Source organism: Mustela erminea, chromosome 5 (assembly GCF_009829155.1).
Source record: "Mustela erminea isolate mMusErm1 chromosome 5, mMusErm1.Pri, whole genome shotgun sequence".
NCBI classification, from domain to species: Eukaryota; Metazoa; Chordata; class Mammalia; order Carnivora; family Mustelidae; genus Mustela; species Mustela erminea.
Genome location: NC_045618.1, coordinates 139,467,973 through 139,484,233, shown reverse-complemented (window position 1 = coordinate 139,484,233; position 16,261 = coordinate 139,467,973). Strand labels below are relative to the sequence as shown.

At 40.7% G+C, this 16,261-nt stretch overlaps 1 protein-coding gene across 6 annotated transcripts in view; it reads right to left on the bottom strand.

Annotated features, from left to right (window-relative positions):
* Positions 1-11,559: 11,559 nt before the first annotated feature.
* VRK1 (VRK serine/threonine kinase 1) overlaps positions 11,560-16,261 on the bottom strand; it is a 74,696-nt gene continuing 69,994 nt past the window's right edge. For 5 of the 6 annotated variants that reach the window (XM_032345217.1, XM_032345215.1, XM_032345218.1 and 2 more), the window contains exon 13: positions 12,511-15,408. In XM_032345217.1, coding sequence (XP_032201108.1) covers positions 15,317-15,408 — 92 coding nt within the window. In that variant the 3' untranslated portion in view covers positions 12,511-15,316. Of the gene's footprint in view, positions 11,989-12,510; positions 15,409-16,261 lie in introns of those variants that run through there. The other variant, XM_032345216.1, reaches the window with a different exon arrangement.

Genomic DNA, 16,261 nt, shown 5'->3' with positions numbered 1-16,261 from the left:
TACAACTGCTTCACGGAAGTGGGGGGAAAGCCCCAGGTATACACTTAAAGAAATTAAGTAGAGGATATGTATTCTAGATCTGAAGGAAAAATCAAGACTTAAGTAAATGGAGAGACATATGGTGTTGACAGATCAGAAGACTCAACAAACCAGAGACAGCAATTCTCCCAAATTGATCTATGGTTTTAATGCAATTTCTATCAAAATTTCAGCACGTTGTTTTTGAAGATACATGAGTTTATTCTGAAATTTACAGGGGTCCTGGCTGGTTCAGGCAGTCGGGCATCCAACTCTTGGGTTTCGGCTCAGGTCATGATCCCATGGGTTGCAGGACTGAGACCCACAACGGGCTCCTTACTGCGTGAGTGAAGAGTCTGTTTGAGGATTCTCTCCCTCTGCCCCTTCCCAACCTGTCCGCAGTCGCTCTTGCTCTCTCTGATAAATAAATCTTTAATACATAAATTTTACACAGAAAGGCAAAAGTTCTATAATAACTAAAACAATCTTTAAAAAAAAAGCGGGGGGGGGGGAGAAAGTGGAAGGAATCACTCTACCTAAAGTGAAGGCGGACATATAGCTACAAGAATCCCAGCTGCAAAGGGACGGCCACACAGATCAACTGAACAGAAAATCCTTACACAGAGGACCTACATATGTGTCCAACTGATTTCTGACATAAGTGCAAAAGCAATTTAATGGGAAAAGGGTGGCCTTTTCAAAAAATTGTCCTGGAACAAATGGACATCTATTGGCAAAAAAATTGAAACCTGACTTAAGTGTCAGACCTTAAACAAAAATTAACAAAATGGATGGCAGATGTACATTTAAAAAAAAAAAAACTATAAAACTTTTAGGAAAAATGGAAAATCTTTTCAATGTAGGGCTCAGTTCTTAGACTTGACACCAATGGCACAATGCATTCAAGGCAAAAATGGATACACTGGATGGGTGTTAAGGGTGAATGTTTGTGTCCCCCAGATTCATGTTGGAACTCTGGCACACAAATCTCACGGGCCCTTAATTACCCCCACTGAAATGTATCTCACAGCACCCAGTGTGTAGTACGAGGAGGTGGGGCCTTTGGGAGGAAACGAGAGAGAGATGAAGTCAAGGGTAGAACCTTCAGGAATGGGATTAGCGCCCTTGTAAGAGCTGTGAGACAGATTGCTTATTTCCCCTCCCTGCTTGCGACTACGGGAGGATAGTAGTCAGCAGCCTACAACCCAGAACCCTCACCAGAACCTGACCATCCTGGCCTGCCGATCCCGGACTTCCCGCCTCCAGAACTATGACAAGTACATTTGTGGTGTTTATAAGCCACTGAGGTCTATTACATTTTTGTCACAGCAGCCTCAGGTAAGACAGTTTGGCTCTCTTAACACTTCAACCTTCTGAGCAAGGGACAGGAACAATCTTCTCCAGAGAACCTTGACCATGGCAGGGCATGGGGTCCCTCTTGTGTTGCTTCAAATCCTCTCATTCCAGCCCAAGCTCCAGGCATGGACTCTGCACAGGCTTCCAATGGCTCCCGGGGATAACCTGATAGCCCCTCTTGTTTCCTTCTCTGGAATTTGCAGGGAACACCTCCAGGCACAGTGGGCATTCCACCTATGCAACTCAGAATTATGGGAAGTTAGCACCCAAAGAAAGGCTGTGAGAAGCATTTCACCGCATTATTTAGAAGGTCCTACGAAGTCTGAGTGCCAGTCACTCTGTGTTCACAGCCAACCCGATGATGTATCCCTGTACCTGGGCTCCCTTCCTGCCTATCCCTCACCGCTCCCAGGGACCACATTCACAATAAACCACATGCACAGAAGTCTTTCTCTTGGGGTGGCTTTCTGAAGGTACCATGTTAAGAAACAGGGTTCTTCTAAAAACAACCCACGCTACAGGGAAGCCAAAAATAAATGACAGCTCTAAACCCCTCCCCATCACACAGACTCGGACTCCCAATAACCTTTTTAGTGGCTCTATATGAACAGACAACCAAGAAAACCAGACATTTGAGAAAGCCATCTCAAACGAAAAACAAAGACCAAAACAAACAAACAAGGGGAGTGGGAATGCAACTTGGGAGAACAAGAGACTAGGTAAGGACAAGAAAGCTTCCAGATCTTATAATTAGTGTCCTCAGAGTCAGAAGATCCTGCATCTATAAACTGAGAGCAGACATTTTAAAGAAAGTAGGATGACTAAGGAGTGCCTGGAAAAAATTTAAGAACTAGAAGAATAGAAGAAAAGATTGAAGAAATCTCCCAGGGAGTAGAGGAAAAAAGACAAAAGCGACAAAAAGCAGGTGAGGGGGAGGGAGGGCAGGTGGAGAAGAAACGGGCTGAGATCAGCCCAGGATTCCCAACATCTGCAGAACAGAACTTCCAGAAGGACAAGACAGACAGGTGCTCAACAGCAATCCTGGAACCCAGAAATCATCAGAGTGATGCCTTCAACACACCAAAGGAAAATGATTTCCAATCTGTAATTCTATGTGAGTCAAACCATCAGTCAAGAGGAAGGAGAGAACAAAGACATTTCTAGACCTGAAGATTTCAAAACAATTACCGCCCACACATCTTCCTCAAGCGACTAATGGAGGAAGTGCTCCACCAGCTAAGAGGAGTAAACCCAGAAAGAGGAACACGCTGGACCAGGAAACAGGAGATCCCACACACAGAATGTGCAAAGGAAGCCCCAGGTAGGGGAGAAGGCGACCAGGAAGACTTGTGCAGACCGGCGTGGTGGCTCTGCGAATCTCTGCCCATGGTTTGAGCTGGGCTCCAGAGCCAGAGCCACTTGTGTGACAGTGTGAACAGGCAAAGCCAGTCACCTCTGTTGACAGGTCATTAAGAGATCTTCAAAGATAATGATGTAAAACTGAGACCAAATGATGAGACAATTATGTCCCCGAACATCACGAGGAGTTACATTAAAATCTGGCATTTGGCCCTATACCCTGACTGAAAGGCTTTCTCCAATAAACCACTCTATAGAAAATATAAGAACTTTTCATCTACCCCAACCCTGCCTCTCTCCCTCCGTCTCAGTCTGTCTCTCTCTCATACACACACACAGATATATGGACTGTGGCTTTGGAAAACTATCCAAGCCTGTAACAGAGGGCAGCTGGTCCTAGGAGGAAGGAAAAGGTCTCAATTTTTCTGCCATAGATTCTTTCACAGTTTTTTTTTTTTAAAGATTCTATTTATTTATTTGACAGAGAGATATCACAAGTAGATGGAGAGCCCGATGCGGGACTCGATCCCAGGACCCTGAGATCATGACCCGAGCCGAAGGCAGCGGCTTAACCCACTGAGCCACCCAGGAGCCCCTCTTTCACAGTTTTTAATGCAACAAGTAAAACAGGATTATTCTCCATCCAGACCCCTTGGAGCGCCATGATCTTCAATGGAAGATGTCTCACTACTTGCTCTCTCCCTACTGATTTCTGTATCATGTGTACATTTATCACATACATGTACTACCTATTCCAAAAATGGGAATTTCCTAATGATTAGTTTCAAATGATGTATGGGCAGGTGAGGTCTAACATACATTCCAGACATTCGCTTAAAGCCCTCAAAGTTCACCCATAAATAGCAAGAGGAGTTCCTGAAAAGCCAGCAGCAGGGCTGGTCCTGACCTCAGTCTTCCAAGGGAGAGGCCCTTGGGCCCTGACCTTTTAGAGAGTTTGTGATCTAATCTTCAGAGCCAGTTCCATCTTTATTAAAGGCTAATTAGTCACATACACCTTTTGAACAGTGTGTTAATTTTCACTTCGACACATAATCTAACGCCGAATAAAATGGCCTCTCTTGCCTTCTTCCATCAGCTTCTGGCAGAGAACAAAAACCACCGGAGAGGCCCTCCAGCATTTCCGGCTTGTCCTTTGCTCGGACAAGTGGAGCTCTTCACCTTTGTCACTGAAGCCACACTTCCACGGAGGGCCCCCTGGCCACCCTGCCAAAGGCTGGAGAAGCAGGTCAGGACAAAAGCGGCTATGTGAGGCGGGCTACTGGGGCTTCTCACCCGGAAACCCAAGTATGAGGAGTAGTTGGCCTTCGCTAGAATCTGCCTGCCAGGCGGCCTCCGGTGAGGACGGCGGTACCAGCCAAGCGGAAGTCGGACAGTAGTCCTGAGGGCCGCGGAGGGCCAAGGAGAATGGCCAGACACTGCGAAATGGAAAGTTCTCAAACCCACTCACTGCTTTAAAAAATTTAAAGCTAAACTACAACTCCCCATACCTTCTGAACGGCCGCTATTTGAAGTTGTTGGGGTTTTTTTTTCTTAATACATGTTTCTGAAGCAGAAAAACTACCTGTTCATTTCAAACCAGGACACTGGCCGAGCGGGCGGGGTGGGGGTGGAGAAGCGCATCCGGCGCACTTGGCTCAGTCAAGGTGACAGACTCATTTGCCTGTTGGTTTCTCCCCAGATCTTCGTTTCTGGGGTTCCAAGGATTCAGAGACGAAATGTCAACTGAACACGCCCCATACCAGTCTAATTCCTCTTAACAGCCTGCCTCACAAATTATACACATCTTTGAAACCAAGCATCTTTGAACATGGAACACAGACCCACCATTCCGATCTGAAAGGAGGAAGAGTCCATGTAGAAACTAAAATCACCATAAACTCATCTGCGAAGGGCGGGCTGTTAAGGGTTAGAAATGGTCCTCTGAATTTAAAAATAATGACAATGGGGACTATCAATTAGGCAACGGGCGCTTGGAGCCTATGTGCTGGCTCGGCTACAATTTTTTTTTTTTTTTAATGTCTGGCAGAATGTTTTACAAACTAAACCCAGCAAGACTACAATTCTACCAGAAGGTGCCTCAGATGGTTTTGCTAATAATTTTGATCAGCTGAAATGGAAAAAAACACCATTTCAATTATTCACTTTCAAAAACTGTCAATTTTAAGTTGCAATACAAAATGCCCCCTTTTTCCCCCTCTGTCGCCAGCCACCAAGCAAATAAAGCCCAACCCCCAAAGAACCCTCACAATAAGGAACCGGGTATGAGCGGTGACATTTTTGAATACGTGAACGTAACACAAATGTTGTCGACATTAATTTCTTGCCACTTGCAAGTTCAGTCCAGCTTGTGCGTAACTTTGCTCGAGGAGAATTCCTTCAGAGAAGGCGCGGGAGGCTGGCATTGCTGCGGCTGCAGAGATGGAAATGTGAACCACCATATATTGGCTTTTGCTTTAATAGCCTTTTAACCAACTTTGTTAATGGACTGAATGCAATTTAGATATGGAACTTGGCTAAAACGTAGCTTCAATTGGCTATTAAAATTTAAGAGCCAACTAAGATAGCTAATTACAAAAAAAAGCTCCAGTGATAATGCTAAGCAGAATTAGTAATAGCAAATGACAGTCTGTCTAGTCTTATTCCCATAGGGAAAGAAACTCTTAACTGAGAAGTCAACCAGACAATGTGCAGCAAACCTAATTGCATTACTGGTATTATGGCATACAAATCTGGCAGCTCCCTGGGACAAAACCGGGAGTAAAGTCTGTCCAACTTGAGGCAGAAAGCAACTGACCCTCTCTTACATCCCAGTTAGAGCAGATTCCGCGAAATTTTTTTTTTATTATTCACACTTGATGGGTAAGTGCCGTTTCACTGAGGAAAGTTCCTGTATAGCCCCGGCAGGGACTGAGCACGGAGGATGAAGGCAGAGACCCTCCAAACAGCACAGTCCGAAAGGAAAAGATCCTTCGTCTACCCAGGAGAGTCTCCCTGTAGATGGCTAGGTCTGAAAAAGACAACAATAAATATGACTGCTAAAAAGTTGAGCTTAAGGGAAAAAAAAAACCGTTCTACTTCTTTGCTTCATTACAGATACCCTCATTATGGCATCAGTTGAAGTGCAGACTAGCTCTCCTGTGAAGATTTATCATGTGTGGTGGCCACTTTGAATCGGAGGTACTGGAGTCTTTAACATTCCCTAGTCAAGTGTCTCCCTGCTGTGCCTGTAAATGTCAGTCCAGTTTTTTCACGGCTGTGCGCACAGATTAGAAACAGCGGGAGAGCTTGGGAGTATGACTACAATACCAGTAAGGACACTTGTCTTCGTGGCACTGCTCAAGTGATTCTTGGAATGTAGGACCCTGCTGTTTTCTAATATTTACACACAACTGGAGTCATCAAGAGCAGTAAATGCAGTCTAAAGGCAGCTTGCTTCTTTTGTTAGGGACTTTACATTCAAATACGGATATCAACAATAACACCAAAAAAATAAAAAATAAGCCACCATTTTAAAAAGTTTCATATTTCCCCCCAATTTTGCTGCTAAAAGACCAACCGGGTATTATCATGACTGTTCACTTAGCTCGACCCTTGCTTCCAAACATTTTCTGTGTGCATCACACAGTTCACTGGGAACAGCAGGGCTCTGGGCTTCCTGACCTCGAATTGTGTTCCTGCAGGCTGTGCTTTCTCTGACCTCTACAGGAACAGACAGGGCCTTGGAACCATTTTCATGTAATTTCAGCCACCTTTGCTTTCTGAACACTTTGCACGGCAGAGCAAAAAGACTTATTTGGGGGCTGTAGCACCTGGAATACAGACAACTTCTTTCAAAAACCTGGTTAGGAACTTTTTTAAAAAGGGGGGGGAAAGCCCACCACAACTATGTATGTATCTTAAGAAATGTCTAAATGATTCTTCTTTAAATTACAAATGGTAGGACAAATTACATATCTTTGTCCTAAGCTCTTCAATCTCTGCCAAGGATTTCTGAACTAGAAGCCTAAAGGGGCAGGGGCCGGGGAGACAAGATCACACAGCTTTGCAACTAGTGTTAAACCCAGTGGGATGTGCACAATACTTCTCCAGCTCAATGGGCTCATGCCTTAGCCCCAAAATGTTCTGTATAGTTAACGAAATAAAAGAAGACAAGAGAACACAACTTCCTTACCCCGATTTGGGGGGCGATGAGCTCTCCTTAGGGTCTGAGGCACATCTCTCTCTCTAGGGAAGTACAAGAACTCTTCCTCTCTCTTCACTGGGCAATGGAACAGAATCAACAGAATCAGTACGTACTACCCAACCGTAACCTTCCCTGTGATCTACTACCCTGGAACTTTCCAGTGTTCAGTTAGCAGACCCTTCAGTGGCTCCACTCGGACATTTAGACAGTACTCTCACCAACTGGACTCATGAAGAAAGTTTGCGAGAGCATGTCGGGGCATTGCTCCCATCTCAGAAATATGCCAAGAAGGATCAGCGTGAACTTCTGTACTAAGACTCTTGTCTCAAGTTCAGAAAGAATACTGAATGAGCAATTTTTCAGTTTTTAAAAAAACTAGCCTGACTGTTAAAAAGCTTTCATGTATATAACTATGATCACTCCTTACTCACTTCTAAAAGGTACTAGCAGCAGAAAGACAACCTACAGAAAAGCAGAAACAGATTCAGACCACTGCCCCCTCTCCTCCCCCTGCAAACTCTGAACTGGCCTTTAGAACTTCTTCCCACTGCCGAGCACCAGGCACAAAAGTTACCTTACAGATCATCTCCAGTCATCCTTCTGACAATTCAGACTTCTAATGAGTGCTGCACTTTATATCAAAAAGAGGAAAGAATTTTTCAAAGATCATATTTATGGTGGCTTACTTAAATAAAACAAAAATTTGCTCAATGCAGAAAGATTATAGGTTAACTTGAGCCAAAATTAGAAAAATTCAGGAACACTACTCATAAATTGCACAACTTCTGTCATAATAAGAGAAGACTCACCACTTTATGAATAACACACTTAGTATAGTGGAAATGGTAAGCATTTTATTTGCAAGATCACACCCAAGGAATACGGAGTTGCCTAAACCATCCGGTCAGCGGTACACTGCAAAGATCCCTGATCCAATGCGCGAAGCCGCGGCATGTGTACTCCGAGCCCCTTCTCCAGTACTGAGTCTTCAGAGTGCCTTATCCTCATTACGCAAAGCTTAATGAATGAGGGGCATAGAATACCCGTGGAAATTTAAAAGAAACCAAAACTCACAAAACCTCATCTATTCAACTGTTGTAATTGTGAGAAATAACAAAGGCATGATAGCAGGACTTAAAAGATACCATAGCCAAAGAACGAGTCTGATTTCTGTAGTGCAGTAAGCTCGTAAGTGAATTTTTTCTTTCATTTTGATTTCTGTTATGCAACCTGGGAAACAGTAAGAATTAATAAGTAAAATGGCATTAATTAAATCAGGGTGGTGCTGGCATAAGGACAGACAGACAGATCAATAAAATCGAACAGACAGTGCAGAAACAGACCCTGGTAAAATAACTTAATATAGAATAAGGCAGGCATCATAAACCAGGGTATAAGGGGCTGGGGAAGAAGATTTATTTAACAACGGTACTGAAGCTACCGGTTAGCTACCTGGAAAAAAAATAAATTGTGATCCTCACCTCTTGGAATACATGTGCCAAAATTAATTCCATATGGATGAAAAATTTAGGAGCATTAAGACAAAAAGCCTAGAAAAAGTCATGGTAAATGCTTCTGATTTCAGGATGGGGAATATTTTTTAAAAAGTAGTAGAAATTACAATGAAAAAGATCAAAAGATTAAAACCATAAATATTAAATTTCACAAAAATAAAAAACATTACCATCAACAAAAAACGAATGGGAAAAAGTCAGCAACAAACATAACCAAGGATTAAGATCATCACTACACAAACAGTACAAACAAATACACCAGGGAGAAAACACAGTGATTTGTTTATAAATAAAAAATTGCTTTGGTTCACTAACAATTAAAAAAAAAATTTACCTTATCAAATGATAAAAATTAGTAATACTCAAGGATGACAAATCTAAGCTGTGTACTCTGATTTCTAGGCAAAGAGCTGGCTGGTGGGTTTTTGCAAAGCAACTTGTTAATCTGCATCAGTAATCTTCCATTTTCATAGTCTTTGACCCAGTGGTTGCCTTCTGAAAATCTAAGGAAATACTCGCCCATGTAGACAAAGACTCCTGCCTAGTTTAATCAAGAATATTACTTATAGGAGCTCCTGGCTGGCTCAGCTGGCAGAGCAGGCAACTCTTGATCATGGGGTCATGAGTTCCAGCCCTATGCTGGGTGTAGAGATTACCTGAATGAACTTTAAAAAAAAAAAATTTTTTTAAAAATTTAAAAAATTACTTGTAATCAATACCAAAGACAACTTAAATGTCCAAATGACCATTAGGGAGATGGTCAGGAAAGTGTCATAAAGCCACAAGACAAAATATTACGAAATATAAAAATTATATCCATAAAGTATCTATACTAACATGGAAAGTATTTAATTCTAGCTTTAAAAAGCAATTTATGAAGTTTTATATAAAGTATAATAATTATTTTAAGATAAAAATGCATAGAAAAGCCTGGGAGAAAATGTGTCAAAACATTCACAGTGGTTTCCTGTGAGTGGGAGTAATATGGCTAGTTTGTCTTTTCATACTTTTCTGTGTGTTGCAAATTTCCTACAGTGACCAGGTATTATGAATAAACTTTGGTAATCACAAGAATATAGCCAACAAAACAGCATTTTAAGGGATAATCAAGCACAGATTGCTCCACCACATATAAACACATACACATAAATACATATAATTTATTTGTATTTCCACCACTAATTTACTGCTATGTAACTTGGGCCTTTATATGCACATTTAATTTAGTAATTCGAAAAAATAACTGGAGTTTTATAGCTCTGGTCTATTAGCATTTTATTTGTCTTATGAGATCACCACTGAAGACTACCTAGAAGCTATTTTACTTCAGGGCTCAGTTGGTTACCAAAGATGTATCGGTTGCTTTCTAGAACATCTAGAGCACATACTGCCCCACAGTGTGAAGGACAAGAGCCTGGCACAGGTGTCGATCCTCAAGAGACCAGACCATCTCAGCTCACTAACGACCGAGGAAAACGGCAGAGAAGGCAGGACCGCGTGGTGCCAGGAACACCTGTCACAACGTGGACGCTGGGTTATGAAGGAACAGAGACTGGCCAAGTCCTCTGAAACACGGACTGGAAAGGAAACAGAAATGATGCAAAATAAAAACAGTAAGTACAAAACTGAAGATGGCCAGAAAAAAAAGCAGCAGAACTCCGAATGACAAGGCCATTTGCTCACTGGTTTAAACAAAGGGAGCCTACAAAGCCTAGTGTAGGTAGGAAGGGGAAGAGCAGCGGAACTGGGAGATGCAGCCAATGAATCCAACTGGCTACTCTGGCTACTAGTTTTTAATTTCTGCAGCCCTGCCAACAGAGTAACATTCGCGAAGATGCCAGCACTTGTTAAAAACAATATGTGAGGAAATGTTTGTTTTCTTAATATTTAACCAACAGGTTTTGCTATGTTTTTGTGTTCTGAAAAATAAAAAAGGCTAAGGCATATACACAAAAACACACCACACACATTTTATCCTATTTTAAGCATCAATGTGTTTGAAACAGAACTTGAGAGTTGATTTAGGTGTTACAAATAAACTTGGGACCATAACACTGATGAGCACAGAAATCCAACATTCTACAGAAAACAGGAGGAGGCTCTGCCCAAAATCTAGTTCTCGCTTCTGCAAAGACACACGCTCGAGAACTTCAGGAGGCTTTTAAAGGATGAACTTTTCAAAGGGAAGTCTGCCGATCTGGTCTGCGCTTTTCAGCATCCGAACACGGCAGTGACACGTGTTCCATGCACGTGACACCTAAACACCCGCACTAGGGGCCAAAGTTTTCGAGTCCCAGTGTTGGCTCAGAGCTGCTCAAACATGGCACCACCTTGACAAATTTGGGGTATGTCGACGTCCCACCTGCACTATTACTTACCATTTTCTTTAAATCAACGCATTTTTTTAAAAACAGAAATACCTACTTGAGGCTTGTCCTAAGCAAAAGAGAAATCACTAGTTTCCTGTACTACTTGGGTTCTGAATACATATTAGAAGACATGCTTAATGCTTAAATACTGAAATAAAAGTGCGTCTCTACACCATCTACAAACATGGAACATGCCATTAAGCCGTGAGATGGATAGCCCTTTAGAAAATCCAACCCAATTTCAATTTCTGTAACAAAGTAAACCTTGAAATTGTTCAAAAAGGTTTAAATCCAAAGCTTTTATTGTCAGGGCAACTATAAAAAGTCCAAATCTAAAAATGTCTGATCATTAAAACTCTCGAGTGCTTGGTTTACTGCACAGACATCATATGCCACAAAAAGCCAACACTTCTAATAACCTCCTGTGAATGAGCAGTGAGCTCGCTTTGTTTTACTTGTTTCACAGGATCGCCTTAAACGAAGCCAGTCTATAAATCCGCGCTCACACTGCCCCCCAACACCTTATGACCTGTTTTCATCTTATGCCACTCGCACGCTTACGCGGTCCTTCTACAACACCTGGGTCCGCTCTCCCACGGACCTACTTACTACCCGCTTTTGCCTTCTTCACCCTTTCCCTTCTTTGTTCCTCTTGCTTCGTACAGCAAGTGCCCAGTAAATGCTTGTGGAACTGACCAGAACCAACGCAATCCAAATCTTATGGCCTCAACAAATGGTGTATTTGTATCACACAAAAAGAGACTTTTATTTTAAGGTTTGTGTATCTGCTTAAAGGTGTGGAATTTGCCAAGCATTTCTAAACACTCGGGACAACGGACAGTGATCAGAAAGTAACACCATGGTGGTTTTTCTTGTAGCTACTGCAGAGCCTCAAACACATACAGCTCAGGATAAGCTTAAAGAGTATGACCTAAAGATTTTCAATTTTATAAATTAGCCTTTAATAAATTGTACACAGTATTTACTTAATAAAAAAAAAGTTTATATTTTTCAAAGACATAGTTATTTCATGGTCAGCCCCATCCTCAAAGACTCACATGAAAATATAACATTTAAAATAGGAAAAGAGGAGTAAGTCAAATGACAGGAAGAAAAGTCGATTTACAGCATTTGATTTACTTCTGGGCTCTCTTTCTGGCTTTTGAACCTTGAAGAGAAAAAACAAAGAAATTCCAATCATTAACTTACAAAAGCTAAAGAAGAAAAATATAAGCATTTCCATATATACTTATTTGTATTTAAAAATCTAATTGACTATGATGATTGGTAGAGATAAAATTCACACACAAAGGTAAGGGTTAATAGCCTGAAAATCTCTGGAAATTGTGTCAATTTTTTAATATGTCAAAAAATATGCTAACATCTACCTTTCAGTCTTAAGTCACAACAGAACTCTCCCAAAGGTGAAAAACACATCCAATTTACAAAGGCACTGAAATATTTCTCCCCAAACTTTTTATTTGCAATTTAAAACAGTAAGTCCTAATGTAACCTATAGCAACAAGACAGGCATTCATTTCTGGGAGGAAAGTGATGAAGTAATGCATATTTCTGAGAAGCAAGGAATAAAATGTGTTGCTTTTTAAAGCCTGTTACCTATACTCTTTAGGCGGGACAGCACTGGGCCATTCCAAGACATGAAGTCTTTCCACTAGGAGTTAAAGAGACCCCAACTGAGTAGCCTTCTAAAGGAACATCACACCTGATCATGGTCTAAATACCTTACGACAGTTTCTATCCAAGTACTCCTGAGTTGGAATAAACCAGTGCTTCTTCACTGGGGGCAGAGCTCTGAATGGGGATTCCACACGGGAATTCTACCTCACCAGGGAGACTGTTCCCACCCAGCACCCCCACTCGACCTCAAGGCAAGCACAGCAGTCGGAAGAGTATGTGTAAGCCTCATCACGGCTGCCTAGTGCTGGCAAACAAAGTGTGCCTTCCCACCGCCCCTTGGTCAGGAAAAGAGCAACAGTACCAGCGTGAGGGGCAGCGTGGTCGCCCATAATTAATCAATGAATGCACTAAACAACAGATCAATACTTCTTTCCTGAAACGTACAAAACATTCTTTGAATCTAGGACAAAATACTTACCGTACATCTAATAATAAATTCTAAAGGTTTCCTGTTTACAGACTTAGTTACATTGTGGAAGATCAGTTTAAAAATTAGTGTTTTTATATTTTTCCAAGTTCCAGTTTTTATTTAATTGCCATATACTTCAATTAAAGCAAACTTAAAATTTACATGGATATTTTTTTTCCTGCCATTGATATGCATAGCCTATACTATGGTTTAAACTTTTGAGTTTTTTTTTCAATTTTTGTGATAGATAAAAATATATCCCAAGGTAGACTTCTAATTTTTTATTTCAAGAATTTTGAAATTAATTTTGCACAGAAAACTAGGAATATTGTGGTGGCCTAAGATGGGGTGTAGTAGGGTATCACAAATTCCAGATCAGTAATCAGTACTATAGTACATCTTCCTTTCAATAAAATTTGAAATCTATCGTCACATTACAAAGGACACTTAACAATAGCTATCACTATGTTCAAGGAGTATTATTCTCATTAACATCCTAATTTGTCATTTTACTCTTAAATAACACTGCTGCTTATACCTTGCAATCTAGATTTAAAATTTTTCACTGCAACTAAAAACACTATCTGGAATTTATTATATAATCAGGATTCTACAATGTGGAGTCTTTGCTGCAGGCATCAATTCAGTATTTTCTCTAATAATTCTAACTGTGGCAGAAAAAATATTTTTCCTCTTCTCATGTTATGAAAATGTACCCATTTCATAAATGTAAAATGTACCCATTTCATAAATGTAAAAGACTAATGTGTAAAATTTAAAATCTGAAAAAGGAAAAGTATAAGTCTGGATACTCTTGTATAATTTTATTAATGCAAAAATTTAGAACAAGTGGGAAGTGTCTTTGTAGTATGCCCTTAAAAAGATCCCTTTTTTGACCGGATCATAGATCTTTGAGAGGTAACTGTCAATTCTGCTTCCCTCAGATTTCTCAAGAATGGACCAAAATTCAAGATTGTTCAAATATAACATTAACAAGAGAAGGCTGTGGATTACTGTCCATTTTATGAACGGGAGGGACAAAGCAGCTAGCCATAAATATCATGGCTACATTAACTAATTTTTAGTACAATTCTGAAGTACTGGGACAGTTCTGAAATGCCAGAATATGCATGGTTTTTAAGGCTTATCATTTTGTGGGGGAAAAAATTACTTGCAGCAAATAACCAAATTTTCTCAATTGGTAAAAATTATGCCTTGCATAAAAATAAAAGGATTAGAGGCCTCTGTTCTTCTTGAAAACCACCCCGTCACCCCCTCTCTTTCTTTGAGAAAACCTACACAATACACATTTTGAAAGCTTTCAGAATGTGTTCTTACACAATAGACCCCCAACTAGTCAAAATGAGTTTAGGTGTATCAAGAAAATTATACGCGTTTTTAAAATGGTCTAAATAGATATTAAAGGAAAGTTGCTCCCATTTTGCCAGGCACAGCATTCTGAAAGATCACACAGTGAGAAAAATCTCTTACCATATTGTAAACCATAAATTGTGTTTGAAAATAAAATTGTTAATGAAGAAACTGACATTTCTAAAGCTGCTGCTGTTAGAGGTAACCATTCTTGAAACACGTTTATGACACAAAATCTTAAAGCTCTAGAACACAGAAGTCACTGAATTGTATTATACATTTCCTTAAAACAAAATTCAAACATAATAATGTGCCTCCTCTTTCAAGTTACTTTAAAATGATGAATACAAATATAAATTTCATGAACACTGGCCTTTTTTTTTCCCCCCAGAAGCAATAACATTTTACCATCTCAGGTAATATTTCTCTCATTTACGAATATTTAGACAGTAAAATACTTTAACTAGCCCTGAACTTTAGGAGAAAGGAAAAATTATAATAAGAAGAGAAACAGCATTTAAGTAGAGCAATTTGGAGTTTATATGAATAAGGGAGAATTCAATTATTCTCTATCTTCTTTTTGTTTAAATTGAAACAAAAAATCTGGATTGTTCTCCTTAAATATGCAACGGGGTCCACACTCTTCTTTTGCTATTAATAAATAAAATGAAAATACTAATATATTTTTTCCCCGTAAAAACCAGCAATGTAAGGACCTTAAATTAAAATTTTAGGTATAAAAAGCATTTTTTCATAATTATAGTCCAATTTTAAAATCACTGATGTATCACAACAAATAACTGATGCTCACTAAAGCAAAGTTCAGGTAACAAATGACCTTCAGGCATCAAAAGAAGCATGAGTCTTCTCCATGCACAGCTGTAAATTCACTCTGATCTAAATGGGTATCAACCTTACTACCACAATGTGGGCTTTTTGCTGAAATAAAACTGCCCTTTTTAAAATACAAGGGATTTTTTTTAAAGTAAGAATATTGCTCTATCTTTACAAATGCTCCTTAATTTTGCTCCCACTCACTGTCATAGCTGCTGCTGCTAGCCTCTGGCTGAGACAGGCTTCCATGCACTGCTCCTTGGGACTCCTCACTTCCTAGTAACGAAACGAACAAGAAGGGAGGCGGGAGAACAGTGGGGCTCGGGAAATGGCTGCGGGAGAGAAAAAGGAACTTCTTCAAAACCTTCAGCCTCCCGGGGAAAGTTCGATCCTCCCTCTCTAGATACCCCAGGATTCTCTGCGGTGAATTCATGTAAACCTAAGGATGTTCTAGTCATACTATACAAGAAAGACAACACTAACAGAACTGAGTGCAGAAGATTCTCTTTGGAAGTCAAGTGTTGGTCTTCCACAAACATGCACAGGTGACACGATCAGAGGAAAGGGAAAATACCTTCCTAGCCTGACTCAACAGGGCACTTGGGCTTTAGTGAAACTTTTACCAAAAATGAGCCGTCTCTATTACAAAGTGGGAACTGTTTCATAAATAAACGAAAAGGCAGCGAGACAGAAAAGAAATCTGGAAAAAGAAAAACATGGTACTGCAGCCAGCACTGAATCTCTTCATTACGTCAAAGAAATTATCTCCTAGGAATCCTGGCAACTGTTTTCCCTTTTCTGAGCCACCCAAAGGTCTACCTACACGTCCCGCACTGGCCCTCTCCTAAGAGGAGCACACACACGGAAGGAAGCCCAGCCCCAGCCCCGCTGTGGCCTTCACAGATGTGGCCCTACTGATGTCAATGCCACCTCGGCTCCGTACTGTAAGAGGCTTCACCACCAGTTTACGAGCCATCTCATAAATTACTTTATACACTGCTTTTTACTTCAAGGGCTTGGAAAAGTGATGATTGAGGCTTTAATTCCTTGAGTCCCAACTTGCTGAGAGAAAAGAAGAGGTTGCAGACTCAGTGGGGAGCACTGGGGTGGCTCAGGCCAGTAGAACCGG